This window comes from Corapipo altera, unplaced genomic scaffold, assembly GCF_003945725.1.
Source record: "Corapipo altera isolate COAL_440 unplaced genomic scaffold, ASM394572v1 116, whole genome shotgun sequence".
Taxonomy (NCBI): domain Eukaryota; kingdom Metazoa; phylum Chordata; class Aves; order Passeriformes; family Pipridae; genus Corapipo; species Corapipo altera.
In genome coordinates, this window is record NW_020884953.1 from 1,940,282 (window position 1) to 1,960,360 (window position 20,079).

At 37.1% G+C, this 20,079-nt stretch overlaps 2 protein-coding genes across 10 annotated transcripts in view; one reads left to right on the plus strand and one right to left on the minus strand.

Moving 5' to 3' along the window:
• Nucleotides 1-20,079, minus strand: part of SUPT3H (SPT3 homolog, SAGA and STAGA complex component) — a 283,689-nt gene that overhangs the window by 261,592 nt on the left and 2,018 nt on the right. For all 8 annotated transcript variants that reach the window (XR_003530912.1, XM_027663412.1, XM_027663414.1 and 5 more), the window contains exon 2: nt 10,924-11,018. Coding sequence is in view for 7 of the 8 variants with exons in the window: in XM_027663412.1 (XP_027519213.1) it covers nt 10,924-11,018 (95 nt within the window). In the remaining variant the exon portion in view is untranslated. The remainder of the gene's footprint in view (nt 1-10,923; nt 11,019-20,079) is intronic.
• The window catches only part of RUNX2 (runt related transcription factor 2), a 227,017-nt gene that overhangs the window by 24,307 nt on the left and 182,631 nt on the right, over nt 1-20,079 (plus strand). The window lies entirely within an intron of this gene.

Sequence of the window (20,079 nt, forward strand, 5' to 3'; positions counted from 1 at the left end):
TTCAGGGGTAGGACTGTCATGGCTGTTGCCTTTTTAAGTAAGAAAAAGGCCCACTCATAAGCAATCCTGTGCTTCTTCAGAAATACTCATTCAGTCTAGAAGCGGAGGATGATTCAAAACCACAACTACTCAATTTTTTAAAGGTTGTACAAATCATGTTGGGGGAAAGGGGAGAAAAACAATCTGAGCTAAAAATAAGTGACAAAGAAACATTATCGTTCAGACAAGGGTACATTAGGTCAGATGCTGCTTTTTAACACCATGCAGTCTTTAGAGCTTTCTGTTCGAAAACTGAAGAAGGAAAAAAAGCCACCAAGTCAGGAGAGCAAATAAGTTATTTGCTCAGCATTTTCTGCAAAAGAAAAAAGCTTTAAACACAAACTACACATCCCTGGTAGTGGTGATTTTTAAAGCTAAAAAAGGCTCATCACTGCTAACATCTTAAAGAAATGGCCAGTGTTATTTTGTATAATAAACTAGCACATGCCCTCAGACCATTCTCGTTCTTTAACCTTCTCCACCCACTTCCCACTTAGCCATTGGTCTTACTGCCATTTCTGCCATCCAGTTTTATCACAACTGCAAAATTATTATTTACCATTTCTACAGTCAAGCGAAAAGAAACACTGTTCAGTTATTTCCCAGCCACAGGAGCCATGGAGGGGAGGGTGGGTCCCCTTCTGATCACTGCAACACCTTCAAGCATCATTATAGAAGGCTCTACAAAAATACATGAAAAGATCCAATACTGGTCTATGGGATTTAAAATCAGCTTCATAATATAAAGAGACAGTGAGATTTAAATGTATTATATATGTAATAAAGTCAAATGGAAGAGTAAGTAGATTAACCTGATGAAAATTGAGTGTACAATAAAGCCATTTATACACTTGTATTTATAAAGTGCTAGAAACTATGCAGGAAGAGAAGTTATTCCATCTATCATTATTTAGCTGGTTCATTGTAGGTCCCAGAGCCACTCTGGGATTCAGGGATAAACTAATCACCTTACAGACCAATTTAGGGAGAACGTCATAATCTAAATTACTGTGTTAAACTCGCAGTGACAGAGAAAAACAAGCACATTTCTCTGACCACTAAGGACTATCGTGTACCTCCCATGAGAGCACGGACCAGACTTCAGCTTCAGGCCCGCAAAACCTGGGAAGGATTATACAGCTTTTGTGCTTTAGGAAAAAATTAAAAAATAATACTTAAAAAAATAACATAAGTGCTGCCCTCCAAAGCCATGGAGCAGAGAGCTGAATGAGCCAGAAACAGCACCTAGACGAGGAAGATGCTCCAAGTTTGCCACCTGCAATCTGCAGTTTCCTTCTCCTTCTAACTCTGGTCACTTACATTCCAACTTTAAGTTTTCAATTAATTCTCTAATGCAACTGGAAATATTTACCCAGGATGGAATGACTTCAGAAGAATGAAAAAGGCATTAATACCTATAGTGTCCACCTCTCTTCTGTTCTGTATGGATGAATAATGTCTGTAACAATACTGCATGCTGACATGCACAACCTGTAGTGTTGAATTAAATGTGTGATGCCAGCAGCTGCAGTTTAAAGACTTCAGCAGTTAAGAACAGACATCTGCCAGTTATGGTCATAGCTGTAGTTAAACTGGATTTTCAGGTTCAGTCTGCTAGAAATAATGTATTACAATTTATTACACTGGGGAAATAAAAAAAAAGTAGAAAACGCTGAATTTAATTAACATATTAATTTATGGCTTAAACAGTATCTGGTTACAATATATGTACATCTTCACTCAAGTAGGATAGATCGTTTCCAAATTTTATAATCTTTTACTTAGGTACTAGATGATACTTTTAAGCAACCTGTCAAAACCTAAAACCAGAAAGTTTCAGGAATCTAAGCTCAGAATCCTGGAACCATATATCGTAAAATATTTCAATTCAAAACAAAATTTCAAACACAGGATCTGCTTCAGAAGCCGCGTGCAACTCAGCACTCAGTAGAACTGTGCATACAGTAACCTTAGAGGAACTGTTCTCATACTTAGCAAATCTGATTTCACAAATGAACTGCAAAACCTATATTACCTTTGAACTGACAAGAGAAAAATAAAGTACTAGTTGAGCAGAAACACAAGATACACATAAACCCAGACTAATGCTTGACTTCAGTTAATTTTGTTTATAGAAAAAACTGTTAGGCAGATTAATCTCTTCAGTCTTCCCTCATAAAAACATCCTTCTTGTGTTTCTCTTGCAGGCTTTGAGTACGAGTGTAATTTGGAAATTAGTTACAGGAATGTTCCTTCATAAGTCTGTACAGACACTCAACAATTTTCTTTGCTCTGTGTGGGTACTACTCCATACGTTAATTAAGATCCTCCATTGCCTCCTGCCCCTTCATAAGTAGGGTCAGGATACTCTGTAACAAAAACAAAGAAAGAGAAGCAAGAGATAAAATGAATGTATTTCAGACTGTTTGACACTAATAAGGTCAAGTTCAGGCTGTCTTTCAAGTGAACTCTGCTACTAAAACGTAAAATGAAACTGGAGTGTTACAGAGGGGGAGGTCTAAAACAACTACACCTTAAAACGCAGTACAGAAACACGGAAGTCTAGAAAATGAATGTCCAAATAGCTTCTTTGAAACTCACTCCATTTTCAGCTCTTACATCTTTTATTACCAGTTGTGCAAATCCTTTCAGGCCTCCTCAGCAAAATCCTGTTGAGCTGTGCACAGAGGAGACTCTGCCTTTAAAAGCTTAAAAATACCACATCCGCATCAGGAAAAGCTCTAGTAATTTCTCTCTCTAACGAACGTCCTTCCTGTATTCCATCCTACCTATAAAAGGAAAACTCAGCTCTGCTCATTGTTTTCTCTCTCATACCACTCTCACCTGATGTATTTGAGGTGGACAGAAACAGCCACACATGATCTTATAACCATGTACCACGTCTGCTGCCACTGCCCCGCTGTCATTTCACTACGGAAAGGGGGGAGAAAGTGCCCTGGGCATGTTTGCAGAGAGGGATTTCAGCTCAGTAGGCTAAACTGGTTATTTTTGAACAGTGCAATCTCAGCACAATTCTGGGTTCAAATATGGTAAACAAGTATGGGATAGAATAGAGAAATTCTTGACAGTCCCAAATTACAGTCTGGTTAACCAAAGCACTCCCTCAGCCAGGTCATTACTGATGTTTTCTTCCACCATCATTCCAAATGAACCATCCAAAGTCAGATGATTTTACTGATCAACTTCAAAGCAGAGAGGGATAAGCATACAGCCAAAAGAAGCCATAAGGTAACAGGGTTGTTTACAGAGTACTACCATACCTTATCATACAGTAAGATACAATAAATTATTAATAATGTAATATTATATTAATATTCATATTCAGGCCCATTATGTTGCATGCTAGACAAATTCTGGACCATTTTATTAAAAACAATCATCTAGACTGTCTATTCAGCATAACTTCCTAGTCACTATAATCATTTACTTGTTTCAAGTAGAATCAGGGTCTGCATGTGCTCAGCATTCCATGAAACCTAAGACATATGAAAGCCAACACTCTAAAACCCTTTTTCCTGGGGAAGAACTGAGCCTGGCATGAGGGGAAACTCCACAAGGAACCTGGCACGAGGGGAATGGCAGCTCTCACATTTACACTTATAGCTGCCTCACAAGGGCCAGTCAAACTGATACATCTGAGTATAACAGAAAAATAAAATGGTAAACCACAAAATAATCAAGGGCATGGTTTAACAACTGCAAGATGGACTTAGCAACAAAATCCACTGTCACAAAGAGACATAAGAAAATTCCTGTTTTGAAGATTAGGATAACAAAGTTAGATGTTTATCAAAAATCAAATAGCCGCTGACTGTAACAGCGAGGAAGAAAGATTTTGGACAAGATCTAGAAATCAGGTAGAGAATAGATTTTATAAATATCTTAAGTAATATAATAAAACACTTCAGGTAAAATATTCAACAGTAAATTATGTCCTGCAAATATCAGGAAGTGCATATTGTGTATTTTTTTTTAGTTAGCGTGTAACCTGACTGACTTGAAGTATTTGGGTGATACTTATTCTGATATTCAAAACTAGACTGACAAACACCAGCCAGTCTGGCACAGCACACCTGCAGGAATCACAGCATTGCTTTACTGTTACATATGGTGGGCATCTCTTCAGCAGTGAGTGACAAGTTCCCTGAATTTTCTAACTGATAAGAAAACACTTTTAGCACATAAGCACTGTTATTATCAAACACAACTTACATTTCTGTGTTTGAAAAGAAATTTAGCATCAAATGCTAGGGGGAAAAAAAAAAAAGAAAAAAAAAATCAGTGAGATCTTCCAGGGCATTCAGTGCTGAACAAATTGTAATTCAGGTCAAGTCAGCAGGAGTTATCCAAATACACCAAGGAGAGAAAGGATCAGCTCAGAGATCATATTTCTGATAATTTCACTTCACATTCAGAGATTTAGAGTGCTATTCCTTAGGTTGTTGTCATCTCAGAATGGAAGAGAAATCCTAAATAATTAGCCATGAAATAATTTATTTGATTGACAAGGTACAAGGTTGCAACACACAATTAAGACTATCACCGAGTAGATTGTATAGATCCCACTATATGGAATTTTATTTCCTATACACAATGTTTGTAAATCTGAAATAAAATATGCTCAATCTAGACACTCCATGAGTGACCAGGGTCTAGAACCACTCTTTACTACCCATTCTGAACTGGAAAATACTACTGACAATATTGAGGAACCATTCAAATGCTTAGTAGAAGAGATCACATTAAATATCCCAAGAGTCAGGCAGACAGGTCCAAAGACTCTTAAGGAAATAAAGGTTAAAAAGAACTGGCCCCAGTCCTTACCAAGTCTCTCCCATAATTTGTTAGATGTTAAAAAAGGAAAAAAGTATTATTTAGAATATATTCATAAAGAAAAAGGGAATATGAAGATTTTTGGTTTTTTAAGATCTCTATTGCACACTAACACAACACTGAAGTATATCAGAGATGGGTATAAACTACAAGCTGGAGAAAACTGAGTAAACACCCAAACCCAATTTCACTCTATGGAAAGACATAATCAATTAGCAGCAACACTAAATTTGGTATTTTATCAATGTATACTATTATTTTAATACAAACTACTGCAAATATAATAGATAACCAGAAAGCCTTACAAAAATCCAACTAAAACATTGTTTTTTCCACTACTTCCATCATTAAAGTTTACCTTTATAACCTTGTACCATCAAATTTTGATTTTTGGTATGAAACCTACCTTAAGAGCTAATTAGAAATCTAAGTTTGATTCACATTATATATATCCAAGTGACATACAAAGAAGAAGAAAAAAAGGCAGCTTTTAATGCACTTAATTCCCAATGTTACCAGACAATTTGGGCATTGTGGTTGAACATAGTTCAGCCCCTTGATTCAGTTTAAATAATGTATTATCAAGCTGATCATTCATGTTGCCACAAGCCTGAAAGATAAATATGATCACTCATTTACCTGAATTATGGATTTTTACAGAATTTTTATATCAGAAAAGAATCCAGCAGGTATTTAAGGTTTTCTTCCAACAACTGCATCCTCCACAGCCACTTCCCTGCACATCAAATGAATTCCAGTAACTTCAGGAAGATTTTATGTGTCCCATTCCTGCATCCACACTGATGGGCTTCAACCTGTTGGTTTCAGCCAAAAATAAATAGGTTGCTCAAATATTTTCATTTTGCTCTGAATTAAAGCTAACAGTATTTTCTACCAGCTTGCATTGTTGTGGTAATACAGCCTACCACTACCAAATGACACTGAGGCACAAAAAACTGCAGTATACAAAAAACCCATGCTCTTTCACATGCAAGTTTAGCCAACTAGGACTTCATACAATAGAATTCAAAAGTTTATCAATCTGGAGCCCAATTCTACAAATGTTCAGCTGCCATAAAATTACTGGCTCACCCACAGGATCAAGTGTAGGGTGTAGGAAACTGAAGTGCTTGATTCATGTCAGTTTTAAATATGTTTGCCATCAGAAAATCTTATATGATTTTTAAAAGTATTCCTTTGATAACTTAAACTAATCTTGAGTACAGTCTCTGTTCCTTCTGTATATGAGTGTTCAGGGGGAAAAAAACACAATGAATCAATAAAAACAATTTGTCAATTACTTTCAGATCACAATAATTAGTATTTTTGTAAATACTTATAATAGCTTTGAGAAATCAAGACATTTTACTGAGAGGGGAAAAACTTCCCTTTAAATCAGCAAATTGTTCAACACAAGTCTGTCAGGGTTTCCAGAAATTCACTCTGTAAGTAGTGCTTATATTACAGAATAGATGATCTCTACCAAATCATGAATTTTAGTGCCTAATGTGAAATCATCGTGGTTGTGAATCTACTGGGCAGAACTATAATTTAAGCACAACTCACCTCACGTTAGCAGTGAGTTTGGAAACAGGTTGTAGATCAGCCAAACAAAGTTATAAAATAAAACTTGACAAAATGCACTAGATGAAAGCTTTTTTTTTTTTTAATTATTAACACTTACTGCTGTACATTCTGTGGTAGCACAATAAAACATTCAAATACAAATGAAGGATGTGGAAGTTAAAGCAAGATCTATACAATACTTTGCTGTTTTAAATTGGTACAAGAGAAATATCAGGTAATTCCAAGGTCTTAACGGTTAAAAGCCAAATATAACCATGCAAAAGGTGCACTGTAAACTGATGTGTTTGGGTGATCTGTGACAATCTGACTAAGAAGTATTCTTTTTAAGGTAATCAGTACATTAAGCACCATCACAGTACTATTTAGACATCAAAGATTTGTTTTCCTGACAAACACAAAAATTTCTTCAAATCCAAGAACATATCTTAAATATTCTTAATGGAAAACCAGAACCATTTTATTAATAAAATATCTAGGTATGCAGTGAAAAACTTGTACACAATTTAAGAGAGCTTTTCTGCAGTATTTTATGATTTCAAGACTCCTATACGTTTCCTGCCTTCTTAAATAAATCAGAAAAACATTTCAGAGCTTATCATAAAAACATTTCCGGGTTTATCATAAAAACACAGTTCTACAACAGGATTCAGCTCATTCCCTAATAATGCTGTGGTTCAGAACCAGGTGTAGTGTATTTAACAGATGTAATACATGAATAAACTCTTCACCTTAAAAAGGATCAACCACAAGCTTATCATTACACATAAATTTAAGCACTCCAGGGAATCAAACCCTGACTCAGTACTTCAGTGCTGCAAATTATAAACTAATCAAGGATCTCATCTTCCAACCATGAGATTCTTATCCACAGATTTACAGATCTTGCTACTGGGTTATAACAGTATTCTACATTCTTCTTCAAAAACAGTATTCTTCAAAAATACTGTTTCCTGTGTTCCTTCTGCCTTTCAAATCCTTAAAATCCAACAGCCCATTTTTAAAATCAGCACAAACTACGACATGCCATTCTGGATTAGCACTTAATGTCTCCATAGGATTTATTTCTCACAAGTTCATCCTCTTGCTGCACAAAAGTTTTTGCTGAGAAAGGTGGGACAAGTCAAAGTTACTCTTCAGAACAATCCACAGGGATGACAATCAATAGGAAATAGGTGACCCTACTCAACTTCACAATAACAAACTAGGCAGACACAGCCTTTATTTTCTTTTCTTTAAGATGATGTTACCTTTCTTGCACTGTAATGCTCCAGTCTTTACTATCTCCCACGATCTTCGGATGTCAGCATGTCTTTGTTATAAATTGCCTAAATGGGAGAATCTGTAACTTCCTAAATCATGTAGTTTATAAAAAATGTCAGCATAGAAAGTTCTTTTAAAGGCACAACTTCATTTTATGGCCCAGGCCAAAGGAAACAGTTGTCTCTTTTTCTCTACGCAGTTCATCCCTGGCACTTTATCATTTTCAAAAATCTCTTTTTTTTCCCCCCAGCAAACAATAAAAATGTAACTCTCAATGTTTTCATCACAGTCAAGGAATTTCTTCAGTTCCTGCTGGTTTAATAAAGCTTTGAAAACTGTTACTCTAAAGCACAGCAGATCTATTTGCACAGCTTTCAAAGGATAACTGCACCAGTTCTGAAGCAAAAGGAAAATGTCTATTCCTTCCATTTCTATGGCCAACAATAACTTCTACGTTCTGACAGAATCATGTGTACACTGGCGGGGAAGGTAGTTTCAAAACACTTTATCAGGAAGTCCACAATTCAGTAAAATCCAGGCTCCCCAGACACTGATCCAAATTGATGCACGGGCTGCGACTCTGAACTTCTGGGCTGCTGTTCTGTCTTTTAAGCACAGTTACAGTTATTTTCTCCACCAAGAACAACACTTATATTTTTCAGTGTAGATCACTTTAATAGATGTGAACAATAGCCAAAGAGAATTCTCTTGAAGGAGACCACTGATCTTGTTGTACCTGAAGAGAACTCGATACAGCAGAACATTGGGTTTGTAACAACATACTCATCTACTTTAGATGATTCAACACACAGGAAAAAAAAAATAAATCAGTATCCCGTTTACATTGAACTGAAAAATACTTCAGTGGAATGTATCCCATGCTCCATTGGACAACAGTTTCTTAAGGACATTTAACTGAAAACAAATTGCATCTTCATTTTTGAAAAGGGAACTCTTCATGGAATTTCAGAGCGGGGAGTAACTCCTTAGGTATCTACGGCCCACTTAGCAATTCAGAGCAGAAATTCCTACACCACAGTGAAGGTGAATCTACATGTCACTAAAAGCAAGGCAGAGTTGTTCTCACCACCATTTTACCTGCCTAAAATCCTGTATCTCCTAAAAGCAGCAAAAAGAAGCCAGAGGGATCTAGTAGGAACAGGCTGAGTGTGAGTGCAAGGCAGGTGGGGGACTTGGCACAGGACGTGGAGAAAATCTACCATTTTTCTTATTTAACACTGTCATGCCTGTAACTGAAACAAAAAAAAGGTAGTGCTAATGTAGCCTGAAGTGACCTAAGACACCTTTCTGGTCCTAAATGAACTCCTTGACAAGTAAAAAAGAAGGAAAAGCAAAGAGCATTTCTAATATGATGCAGCAATACTAAGATATTACGTTAAAAAGCCAAATGCAGTCTTTATGTCAGTAAATTATGATCTGTGGAGTTTTGAAATACTTTAACTTCTTTATGGGTACAGGAGGCAACTGGCACAAAAAATATTCATATACTTATAAATAAAAATAAAGCTTTGACATTCTTCCTCTCCTAATCTTTAGCTCTATCATAATGGAAACAGGAAGGAAGAGAGTAGAACATTTCAGATAAGACTACCGAAAAATGATAACTCACAAAGGTAATATATTAAAAGCCACATGCAAGTAAATTAATAGATGATTCAACAATTCATGACCTAAAGTAAAATGATCAAAAGGGTGGTATCATGGTAACATGCAGGAAATATCTGTAATTTTAATAAATAAGTTGTCCCTATCATTAAAACAATTATAGATCTATGGGTTAGAATGTGGATGCTGTAACTATTTTGATTTACACATGACTGATTAAAAATTAAAAAAATAAGAAGCAGCAACACAGTAAAAAGCAGGTTTGCAATACTGGCAAGATTACTGAAAAGTAAATATCAGTAGTCTAAAAGTCATGGTTAAGTTCATCCTTCCTCAGCTCATCCTATCTGAAACAACATTCTGGACAATATTTCAGAGCCAAGACTTTAGTGAAAAGAGCCAATGATTACCACTATCCTTTGAAACTATGGATTTACGTGTCAGTACTCTGGGAGTAACTTTCTCCATTTCATTTTCAACTCTGACAAATGAACAAAGGCAAAAGTCCTGTAAGACACTTCTGCAAGATTTCATAAAGCAAAGCTCCCTTTAATGTGCCGCTGACCTCAGCAACTGCCAAATGTGCATCCTCTCCCTCAGCTCCATAATTACATTCACAATTATACATTTTTTAAATGTGCACTTTAGACACGAGCCCCTGCAGCCCAGCTCCCCATCTGCAGCCTTGCTGGTTAGATGTCTCTTAGTTTTAAGCTGAAATATTCTTTAAAGTGTTTGATAAATCAGAGCATGAAGCCACATGGGAACAAGACCATTACTTGCCATCCCCATAGTGTCTTGGATACACATAGAAAGGGGAAAATGCTGTGTAATGTCAGGTCAAACTGTCTGATCAACTTGTTGCTTTTTTACAAAATGAAGATTTGCAGCCAGCCCAGTGCAGCAGATTACCAGTCAAGATAAAGACTTCTTCTAAGGAATCCCTCTGATTATGCTAGTATCTTTAAGACTGACAAAACCCACCTGTTTAAACAGCATGCAAGGCTTTAGAAGTTACAAACTAAAAAGAAAAAATATAATGCCACAGCCTGGAACTGGGTTTCTAAGAATCCGTTGCTCATTTAAAAGAATAACCTAATTTTTTTAACAATTTTACTTCCTGTCTGCTAAAACCCAAGCATTCCATATCAAAATTGCATCAGCAATATTATGATCTCAGCAGTCTACATCTCAGTATTAGCACTGAAAGATGTTAATACAAAATATTTCTTTGCAAAAGTATATATGGCAACAGGAAGCTCAGCTTTCTAGGATGAAGGACTGAGAAATATAGGTCTCTAAAGACTTCTATAGTTTACATTAAAAATGCATTTCTTTACTCAGTAGCATTTTCTCCCCTTTCAGGAGAGGGTGTGGTTTTTATTTATCCAAGTCACCTCTGAATGTTTTATAAATCAGAAGTAAAATACTAACAGCTCCATCACTAATACCTGCTCTTTTTTCCCCCTCATCACCCTTATTTACACATTCTAAGAAACCATCTGAAAGATGAATACACAAGGCAGATGTTACCAGATATTCTGACTGGTTACTCACATCATACTCTGCAATTCAGGAGTAAAGCTGGTCGATTTTCTTCCACTGCTCGAAGAGACAACTGTTGACATTGGGCTGGCCACAGTGCTGCTCATCTGAGTAAACAAAGGAATAACAGCACTTAATACTTGTATTTCATTTCCAAGAGAGCACACGTAGGTTTCACACTACATATTCAGAAGGGAATAAAAGCTATTTGGGGTAGAATTGCAGGTAAAGGTTCTGCACGCTAAAAGAATCCCCTGTGAGACACTGCAGAAAATGTAAGAGTTGATATTTACAGTAAGCAAAGTGTTGGAAACATGCACTATTTCTGAAATACCAATTAGAGGTATTCTAGGAGCACCACTGGAAAAGCATTAAGATAAAAACACCACTATTCTGGAATAGATGGTTCTCACAGGCACCAGTACCTTGCTACCCAAATCATTCTCTTATATTCCTGCAGTATCCTCACCATTAGTGAATCACACCCACACCATCTCCACTGAACTCACAGGAGCAAAAGAGATTCTCAGAAAAAGCTAAAACTTAATGAGCACAGACATCACAACCTTCCTTTCTAAAACACCAGCTTTATGTACACACACTACTTAAAACCTTAAAAATGGAAATGCATTAAAAAGAGTAAGACTTGAACACCATGATACTTATAGGACTGAAGGGACTACACTTATTCAAAATAGATTACAGCTTTTCTATATAAATTTCTCATTCAAAAACTCCAAAGTATAATTTTACTCTTATTCTATGAAGAAATTAGTGCATTTACATTTTCCTCTTTAATAATATGCAAGTCAAACGCCTTTGAACTATTTCATTTTAAAAAAATACTTAATTTACTAAAACACTGACTAAGCAAAACTGAATTACGGAAAACCCTATAAATATGTAAAAGGGAGTTTCATTTTTCCCTTAATGTTTTAAAAAAACCCTGCACATTGTGTAAGTCTCCTGATAAACAGGATATATTCCCACTACATTTCTTCCTCTTCTAGTTTGTTGCACACTAGTAACAGTTGAGTTGCACTGCTCATTTTTGTACTATTAGTTGTAGCAGTAGTAATGACAATAAAAGCTATATGTTGGTATAGTTTGCTGTGCTGTAAGAGATCCTACCTTTCTCCATTTAAAAGTTCTAAGGTTAAGATAGATTACTTTTCTAAAAAGCAATCTTAAAGTACAGGACCAGATTTAAATTAAATGTCATTAAAAGCATTGCAATCAATCCCAAATATTCTGCTTTGGTTGAAGAAAACTTATAATAGTCTAAACACAAGTCATAAGATACCTTCAAAAAGTCACATGTGTTTTGAAAGGCTAATGACACAAGAGCAGCTGGACAAACGATGAAAAATAAGAAGTTCATGCTTTAGACGGAATCATAGAATGGTTTAAGTTGGAAAATACCTTTAAAACCATTGATTCCAACCATTAACCTGGCACTGCCAAGTCCATGAGTAAACCATGTCCCATGCCTTTCAAACCCCTCGAGGGATGGTGAACTCCACCACTTCCCTGGGCAGCCTATCCCAATGCCTGAGCACCTTCTCCATGAAGAAACATCCTAATGCCCCATCTAAGCCTCCCCTGGCACAACTAGAGGCTGTTTCCTCTTGACTTGTCACCTGAGGCAAGAGCCTAATCCCCACCTTGCTACACCTTCCTGTCAGGGAGTTGTAGTGAGCAAGAAGGTCTCCCCAAGTCTCCTTTTCTCCAGGATGAGCAACACCCCCAACTGTTCCTCATCTGATTTGTGCTCCAGACCCTTCCCCAGTTCCTTTGCCCTTCTCTGGACTCATTTCAGCACCTCAACATCTTTCCTGTATTGAGGGGCCCAAACTGAACCCAGGATTCAAGGTGAGGCCTCAGCAGTGCCCAGCACAGGGGGATGGTCACTGCCCTGGCCCTGCTGCCACACTATTGCTGGCACAGGCCAGGTGCCATTGGCCTCCTTGGCCACCTGGGCACACGCTGGCTCATGTTCAGCCATTGCCAACCAGCACCCCCAGGGCCTTTTCCAACAAGCAGCTTTCCAACCACTCTGTCCCCAGCACTGCACGAGGTTATTGTGATTAAAGTGCAGGACTTGGCCTTGTTGAACCTCACACACCTGGCCTTGGTTGATTGATCCAGCCTGTCCAGATCCCTCTGTACAGCCTCCCTACTCCCACCCAACTTGGTGTCATAAGTTTACTCATTTTTATTAATGCTTTCAAGTAGATTTTCACAGACTTCTGTTCATCTTCAAGCAGATTCTAATTTGGGTCCCCATCCTGCAAGCACTTATGCACATGTGTAACTTTAATCACAAGTTTGCTCTCACTAAAGTCTGATTTTAATCACATGAGTAGTTACACACTAGGCTTCAGTGTTGTCATAATCAGCAATTACCAGAGTCATATAACCTAAACAGTCAAATTAGTTAATTTTAAAAACAAAAAAAAAATGTTTAAAAACTGAACAGCATACAAAGACTTAAGGGGGTTTTAGTTTTAAGTTTAAGGTTTTTTTAAAACTAATATAATTTAGTATCATATAAATGGCTATTTCCTTTGACCATCCATAACAGATATTTTACTTTATCCATGAGGTTCTTTTCTACTAACTTATGAAGCATTCTCCCAAAATTCCCAAAAACCTTGGGACAATTCCACAGTTGCCTCCTCCTAGTGTAAGATTTGTAATTCCTGCAAGTCCTGTCTTGGGGTAAATCCTTTCCTAGGTTCCTGCCCTCCAAGTGGACAAGAACAGTTTAATTAAAAAACACTCCCAGGGCTGGAGATGTGTGTAAGTATCCGTAGGCTTGAAAGCTGAAAGCTTATTGGCTATTGCTTCACTAAAAACTTGATCTTCCTATTGCAACCAAATGATTTAACTTTCAAATCAAGCAGGTGTACAGCATTTTCTTGACATTAAAAACCAACAGCTTGTCAGGCTTCATCAGACCCTTTACAATAATTACTTCCACAGCCCACGTTTTGTTTGATGGTTTAGATAATTAACTTCTTTACACATCAAAGTCCCATCCTCCGTATGTTCTATTTCCTTTCTTCCGGACATTAAAAAAAAAGAAAAAAAAATCATTCAAAAGCAGAAGCACTCTCAAATCAATTTTCTTCAATAAGTACAGCTATCATGGAACTGAAAAGCCTACAGTAATCTTCAATGGGTCGATATACTGTATTTGTTTTAACTCCAAACTGAAATGCAGCTGTTCGCCATATTCTACAAAATGAATTCAGATGTTCAGATTAGGTCACAGATTATTTCAGTGTGCTGTATTTTAATCATGAACTCTAGAAAGAAGACAACTTCTGATTAACACTATCTGGACTGGTAATTATGAGTTTGTATCCAAAGAGGTCCAGCTTTTATAAATTCTTTTCCCATAAGTAAAATATTACAATCAAGGGTATGGTTAAAAATGCATATTAAAATGTGTATATAATCATCAATATATTTTAAAGCATCTTCTGCAATCTCAGTGTCTTTTACACTGAAGAGTCACAACAGAAAACAGTACTTGTTCCATATGAATCAGCAGAACAAAAGAGTTCTCAGCTGAGGGAAACAAATTTTAAGTCATTTCTCATCAGGTTCAGGCCCATCCCTCTCACCACAGTAAGACATCCAGGCAGACTTTCATTTCATAGCCCTCCTTCACTCCCATATCCACCCTGAAATAACCAAGTAGTACTAACTCACACTGACTCTTCTACAATCAAAGAGATATCTGTATAACCCATCTACTTATTCAAGAGCAAGCTGAGAGATGTATAAAAATTGAAATTCCACTGCTCCTAAAACGTGAATTTAATATACAGGCTATACATTTAGCCAATAACAGTAAATCACAAAATCTGCAAGCTGACTCATATTATTTGGGACATACATAAAGCAGCCTTAGCATACATATATATACACAGAGAGACAGAGAAAGAGAGAGAGAGAAATAGTGTCATAGAATAGTTTAAGTTGGAAGAGATCTTAAAGATCACTTCATTCCAACCCCCCTGCTATGGACAGGGACACCTTGTTGCTCCAAAGTTGCTCCAAGCCCCACCCAGCCTGGCCTTGAACACTTCAGGGATTGTGCAGCCACAGCTTCTCTGGGCAACCTGTGCCAGTGTCTCACCATCCTCACAGCAAAGAACTTCTTCCCAATATATCTAATCCCACTCTCTTTAAGTTTAAAGCCATTCCCTCTTATCCCATCGTCACACACCCTTGTCCAAAGTCCCTCCCAAGCTCTCTCAGAGCCCTTTTAGGTACTGGAAGGTGCTGTGAGGTCTCCTCAGAGCCTTCTCTTCTCCAGCCTTAACAACATATACTCAGTCAACAAGTCTCTTGAAATATTGCTCAAATACTTTCACCAGCCACCATTTGCCAAAATGTCACATGAAGATCCAAGAGAAAAGTGCATCCAAACAATCACTAGAGAACATTCCTCTAAACACACAGTTTGAGTGACCTAAACTCACTCAGGAAGAGCAAACATTAACAGTAATAACAGCTGTCATTTCACCAAAAGAAAACACCTAAGTCTAAACTGGGTCTGTTTAAAACAAAAGTGGATTTGCACAGATAGGCCAACAAAGGTGTAGAATTACCCCAAAAAAAAAAACCAGCAGTGTCCTTGCATAACTTTTTGCACTGAATAACACAGAGCAGAAGTTACCATCACAATGACTTAATTCATAAACATACATCTAATGTAGTTATCACATCAGTCCTCTTCTCTTGCCTTTCATAAACCCATTTTGCATATAAACTGAAACCATGCAAAAATTTACAGACTGACAAATTTTCATTTATATAAACCCAAACAAAACAGGAAGGAAATAAAGGCCAAGATGACCATGAATTAACACAAAATTAAAATGAATGCTTTTGTTTTCACACCCTTTACTTCAGAGTAATTAGATTAACTAGTCTGCTGCCACTGAGCATTTCACTAGATGCATGGCCTCACCAGCTGACAAGAGTGTAAAGTAACAGTTCTGGAATTGGAGATGTAACAACTTAATTAAATACAGGAAATACAGATATTTTTTTTTTTTAGTGCATTTCTTTTAAAAAACAAAAACACAGCCACAACCCCTGCTGAACATGTGCAAGACCAGCTTTCTGAGTGTGCACTCTAAATTATTAAAAAATAAGAGAAGGTTAAACAAAACACCAATAATTAATTACCAAATGCGTGAGTACATATATTGTTTTGCTTATCACCCACTCTCCCAGTAATATGGGAAAAGCAAAAATGAAAACACCAAGTCCTTAAGAACTCCTGAGCTGTTCAAGCAGGTTGGAACTAGAAAGGGTCACAGATATGCACAGGGCATGTATGGTCTGAATTTTACAACAAATTAATGATTCCAAGTATATAATGAAACTAGTTTATCATCCTCAAGCCTGTCCAGGTTAAAAAAAAAAAATCAGCTTTTTTGTGCAACAATTAAGAAATGGCTTTGCTTACAGGCAATAGGATGAATAACTTCCATATTTCCTAAACACCACCTCTTCAAAAGCCAAGTACATAAAGCAAAGGCCCAAACTTTCAGGGAACAGTCAGACCAAATCTAGGATTAGGAGTAATCTGTGGGCGGGCAGTGACACATCTGCACCAGGTCTGCACACAAGAATATTGTTCAAAGCTGGGGATGCAATCTCAGCTTGCTTTAATTTTTAATTAATTAACAAAGTATCACAAAGCGAAATGCATGCACTACTCATGCTAAGGATAACACATTACATCTGCTGCTGCTGCTGCTTCCATTTATTGCTTCATAGACTAGTTGCTTATGGTAGTTTTATTTTAAAGTGAATACCAAAAAGAAAAATTCATCTTATAGCTGTCAGTGCCCAGCCCAGCTTTCACCACCCAGACAAATAAGCATCTCATCTTTAACTGTGACACTCCTTCTTGGAACAAAACATGCTTGAAAAGCCCACACGAATACAAGGAACACAACTGAACATCATTGCCCCCTTTCCATTTAAAAGGCAACTCAGTCATTCATTCCCATGGAGAAGTCACAGAAGAAACATGCATGGCTGATAACAAAGGGAAAAACAAATTTACTAATGCAAGTAGGCATAGATTTTGGTCCAAAGAATAACATGCATCTTAGTGATTTTAAAACTGTTCAACATCCCTGGAGATAAAATAATCCTTCACGTTCATTTCTACATTTCATAAGGTATCTTTGTGCATTAATTTTACTGAAGACCTTAAATGAAAGCAGTGAACAAGCACAATGCTCTCACTGACTTAGCTGGGAAAGAAAAGTCACTAACCAACCTCAGACTAAAATATACCCTTCTGACTTCACTGTGTGTAACAACTGCTGTTTTACTTGAAATTACTCTACATGTCCTCATATTTTAAGCTATTATTTGTCCACCCATGAGCTAGACAGGACAATTATTTAAGCTTCTTCTGAAACAGACCACAGAATGGTCTGGACTACTGAAAGAATACTAATATACAGATGTGACTGTTTTACTTGAGACTGGCAAACACACAGCGCAATCTTACATGAGAGAGCTCTGCCTCCACATCTGGAGATGTTTACAAACACTTCTCTCAGCATTTCTAGCTCCAGTCTAATCAGAGCTCTGTCCTTCCCCAGAAGTGATATATTTATTTTTAAGAAGAAAGCAGGGAAAATTAATCTAATGTATATGCCCATCTCCCTCTGAGCTGAACACGCACACTTTTTGCTCTGTGCCACATCTGGCAGTTAATGGCACTGCAAATTAAACATCAATTATTTTCTTTCCTTTATTTTGTTAAATGCTTTAAAAAAACAGTGTAAAGACCAGACAACCTGTAACTAACAGCAAAGTTCCCACAGCTTTCAGGAGCTGGCTCCTATAACCATAACTTTATTTGGACTAGCAATTGTTTTTTCATAAAACATAAGTACTCTCAACTTTCCATACTAATTATTTAATAATTGTATAGAGATGCAATTTAGCGACCATGATCTTCCTGTGGGAACCACTGACAATTTTCAGTGAAGCAAGCACAGGTCTGGTGATAAAGAACACCTTCAAGTCACCAGGAACTTGCACACTTGACTCCAGCATGCAAAGATGAACAGGCCCCAAACTGTGACTTGCTCAGTATTTTGCTTATTCTGACAAGTAAAACACAAAATATTTATATGCAAAGGTCAAATTAGTTCTGCCAATATGCTTTACTGCTCATTTGCCAACAATGGTTCCCATCTACCTTTAGTTCCATCTAAAGTAACTTAAAGTTTAAGGTTTTACTAATGCAGGTAGATTTTCTACAAAGCACAGCCAAGTCACCATTAGCCTTAAACTATATTTCCTCAGTATAATTTCTCTCTCTAAACCTTCACCTGCCTTCAGCTCCTTCAAGCTGGCATTATCTTCTCAATCTGTTACACTGCTCACATTGATCCTCCTCTTTTCACATCACTCTGTGTTTGGTTCACTATTTGAAATGCAATTAAAATAATTTCTTAATATATAGTACCACCCTAACTTTAATTGAATATTCTGCCATATCAGGAATACCATCAAGGTAGGGCATCGATGTATCTATCCAAAATGTCTCATCAAAAACGAGCAGCCAGATACATAGGTGAGATTATATAAAATTTCTCCTGATTCTTGTTGTTAAGCTGTTGCTCTCCATTCAGAAATCAGTGCTAGCCATCAAAAGTAGAAATTCTCTAGAGGAGAAAATGTCTACCTCTGTTGTTCATTTGCACAACAGCTAATACAAGGAAAACTACAGAAAGAACAGCCATGGCTTTAAAGTGTAAGTTGCAAGCACGAAAATTAGCTCTTAAAAAGCAGGTCTAACATATGTCAGTAACATTCAGGCCCACCAACCCTTTCCAGAGATCTCAGTCACAGGTGATGTCCAATAAGTGTCTGTTAAAATGTATTCCTGATCAGTCAAAAATACACATTTTTCCCAGGTATACTTAGGAACTGGCTTAATTCTTGCTATAATCTCTCAAATAAATCATAAAAATTATCAATATAGCTCTTCAGTGTTAAGTGCTTTTAAAAACCATGTGCTTAAGTAGCAAAGAAAAACGTGTGTTTTCAATAAAACATTTCAGCAGAAGCCTACTGGAAATCACCTCTTCCATGCAAGCTCCTGACCTCTTTTTCCATTACTGTTACTCCTATGACAGTTTAAGGAGCTGTGTGAACTAGAAACTTTGCAGCTGACTCTGTGAAAGTCTGATTGTCATCAAATGCAATACTTCAAACGTATGTAAAACACAGGGGTAGAGAAGAGCCAAAGATTATTTATAAATAGAAGTTTCACCAGTGTTAGCTTGCAAAAGAACACTTACTAAGGTTGCTTCAAATTAGTAACGCCTCCCTGCAGCATTGTGAGTGCCAAGTATCTGAAACACAGATTACAGACCAAATCAATACCCTTTTCAGAACCTTTGACAGGTAGTTTTTCTGATCAGCTCCAGATAAGCTCATAACTGACTCACCACCATGAGAGCAGAGGCCTGACTAGTTTCCTTCTCTGCATACATTTGTGTATCTACACATTTGGATATTTCACAATTGCAACAAGAGCATTAAGTCAATTAGTTTCTATGGTATAATTATACACTGCTTGGGTTTGGCCTCATGCCTCAGAACACTCTTGCAGTGATGACCTAGAAAGACACTGTCTAGCTGGTCTCACGGCCCGAGGGCATCACATCAGAGCAGCACTAACAAGGTGAACAATACTCACTGTTGCTCTACACTATTATATGTAGGCAATTCTTAAAACACTTGTAGCTTGCTAAATTACAGTTTGCTTACACTGACAAGTTACTAATTGACTAATCAAATCCCAGCCCCATTCTGCGCTACTCAGAATTGAGCCCATGAGAGTAATTCAGCTGGTTATGATACTCAGAGGCTCAGCAAATAATCTAAATGCTACTGAATTTTTTTAAACCTTAAGTAATGTCTCCAAATCCATGTATTTTAAAGTCACAAGTAAAATGCCACTAATGCACTGAAGGATTTGTTGTTTACTTCTCAGAGACATGACTTGGAGTTCTTCCTCCTGCCTTTTTAGCATATTTTGGCAAGACCTCAAGCTTTTCTTCAGAACATCACAGCTAAGAATTTCTTTCTCTAACTGAAAACATT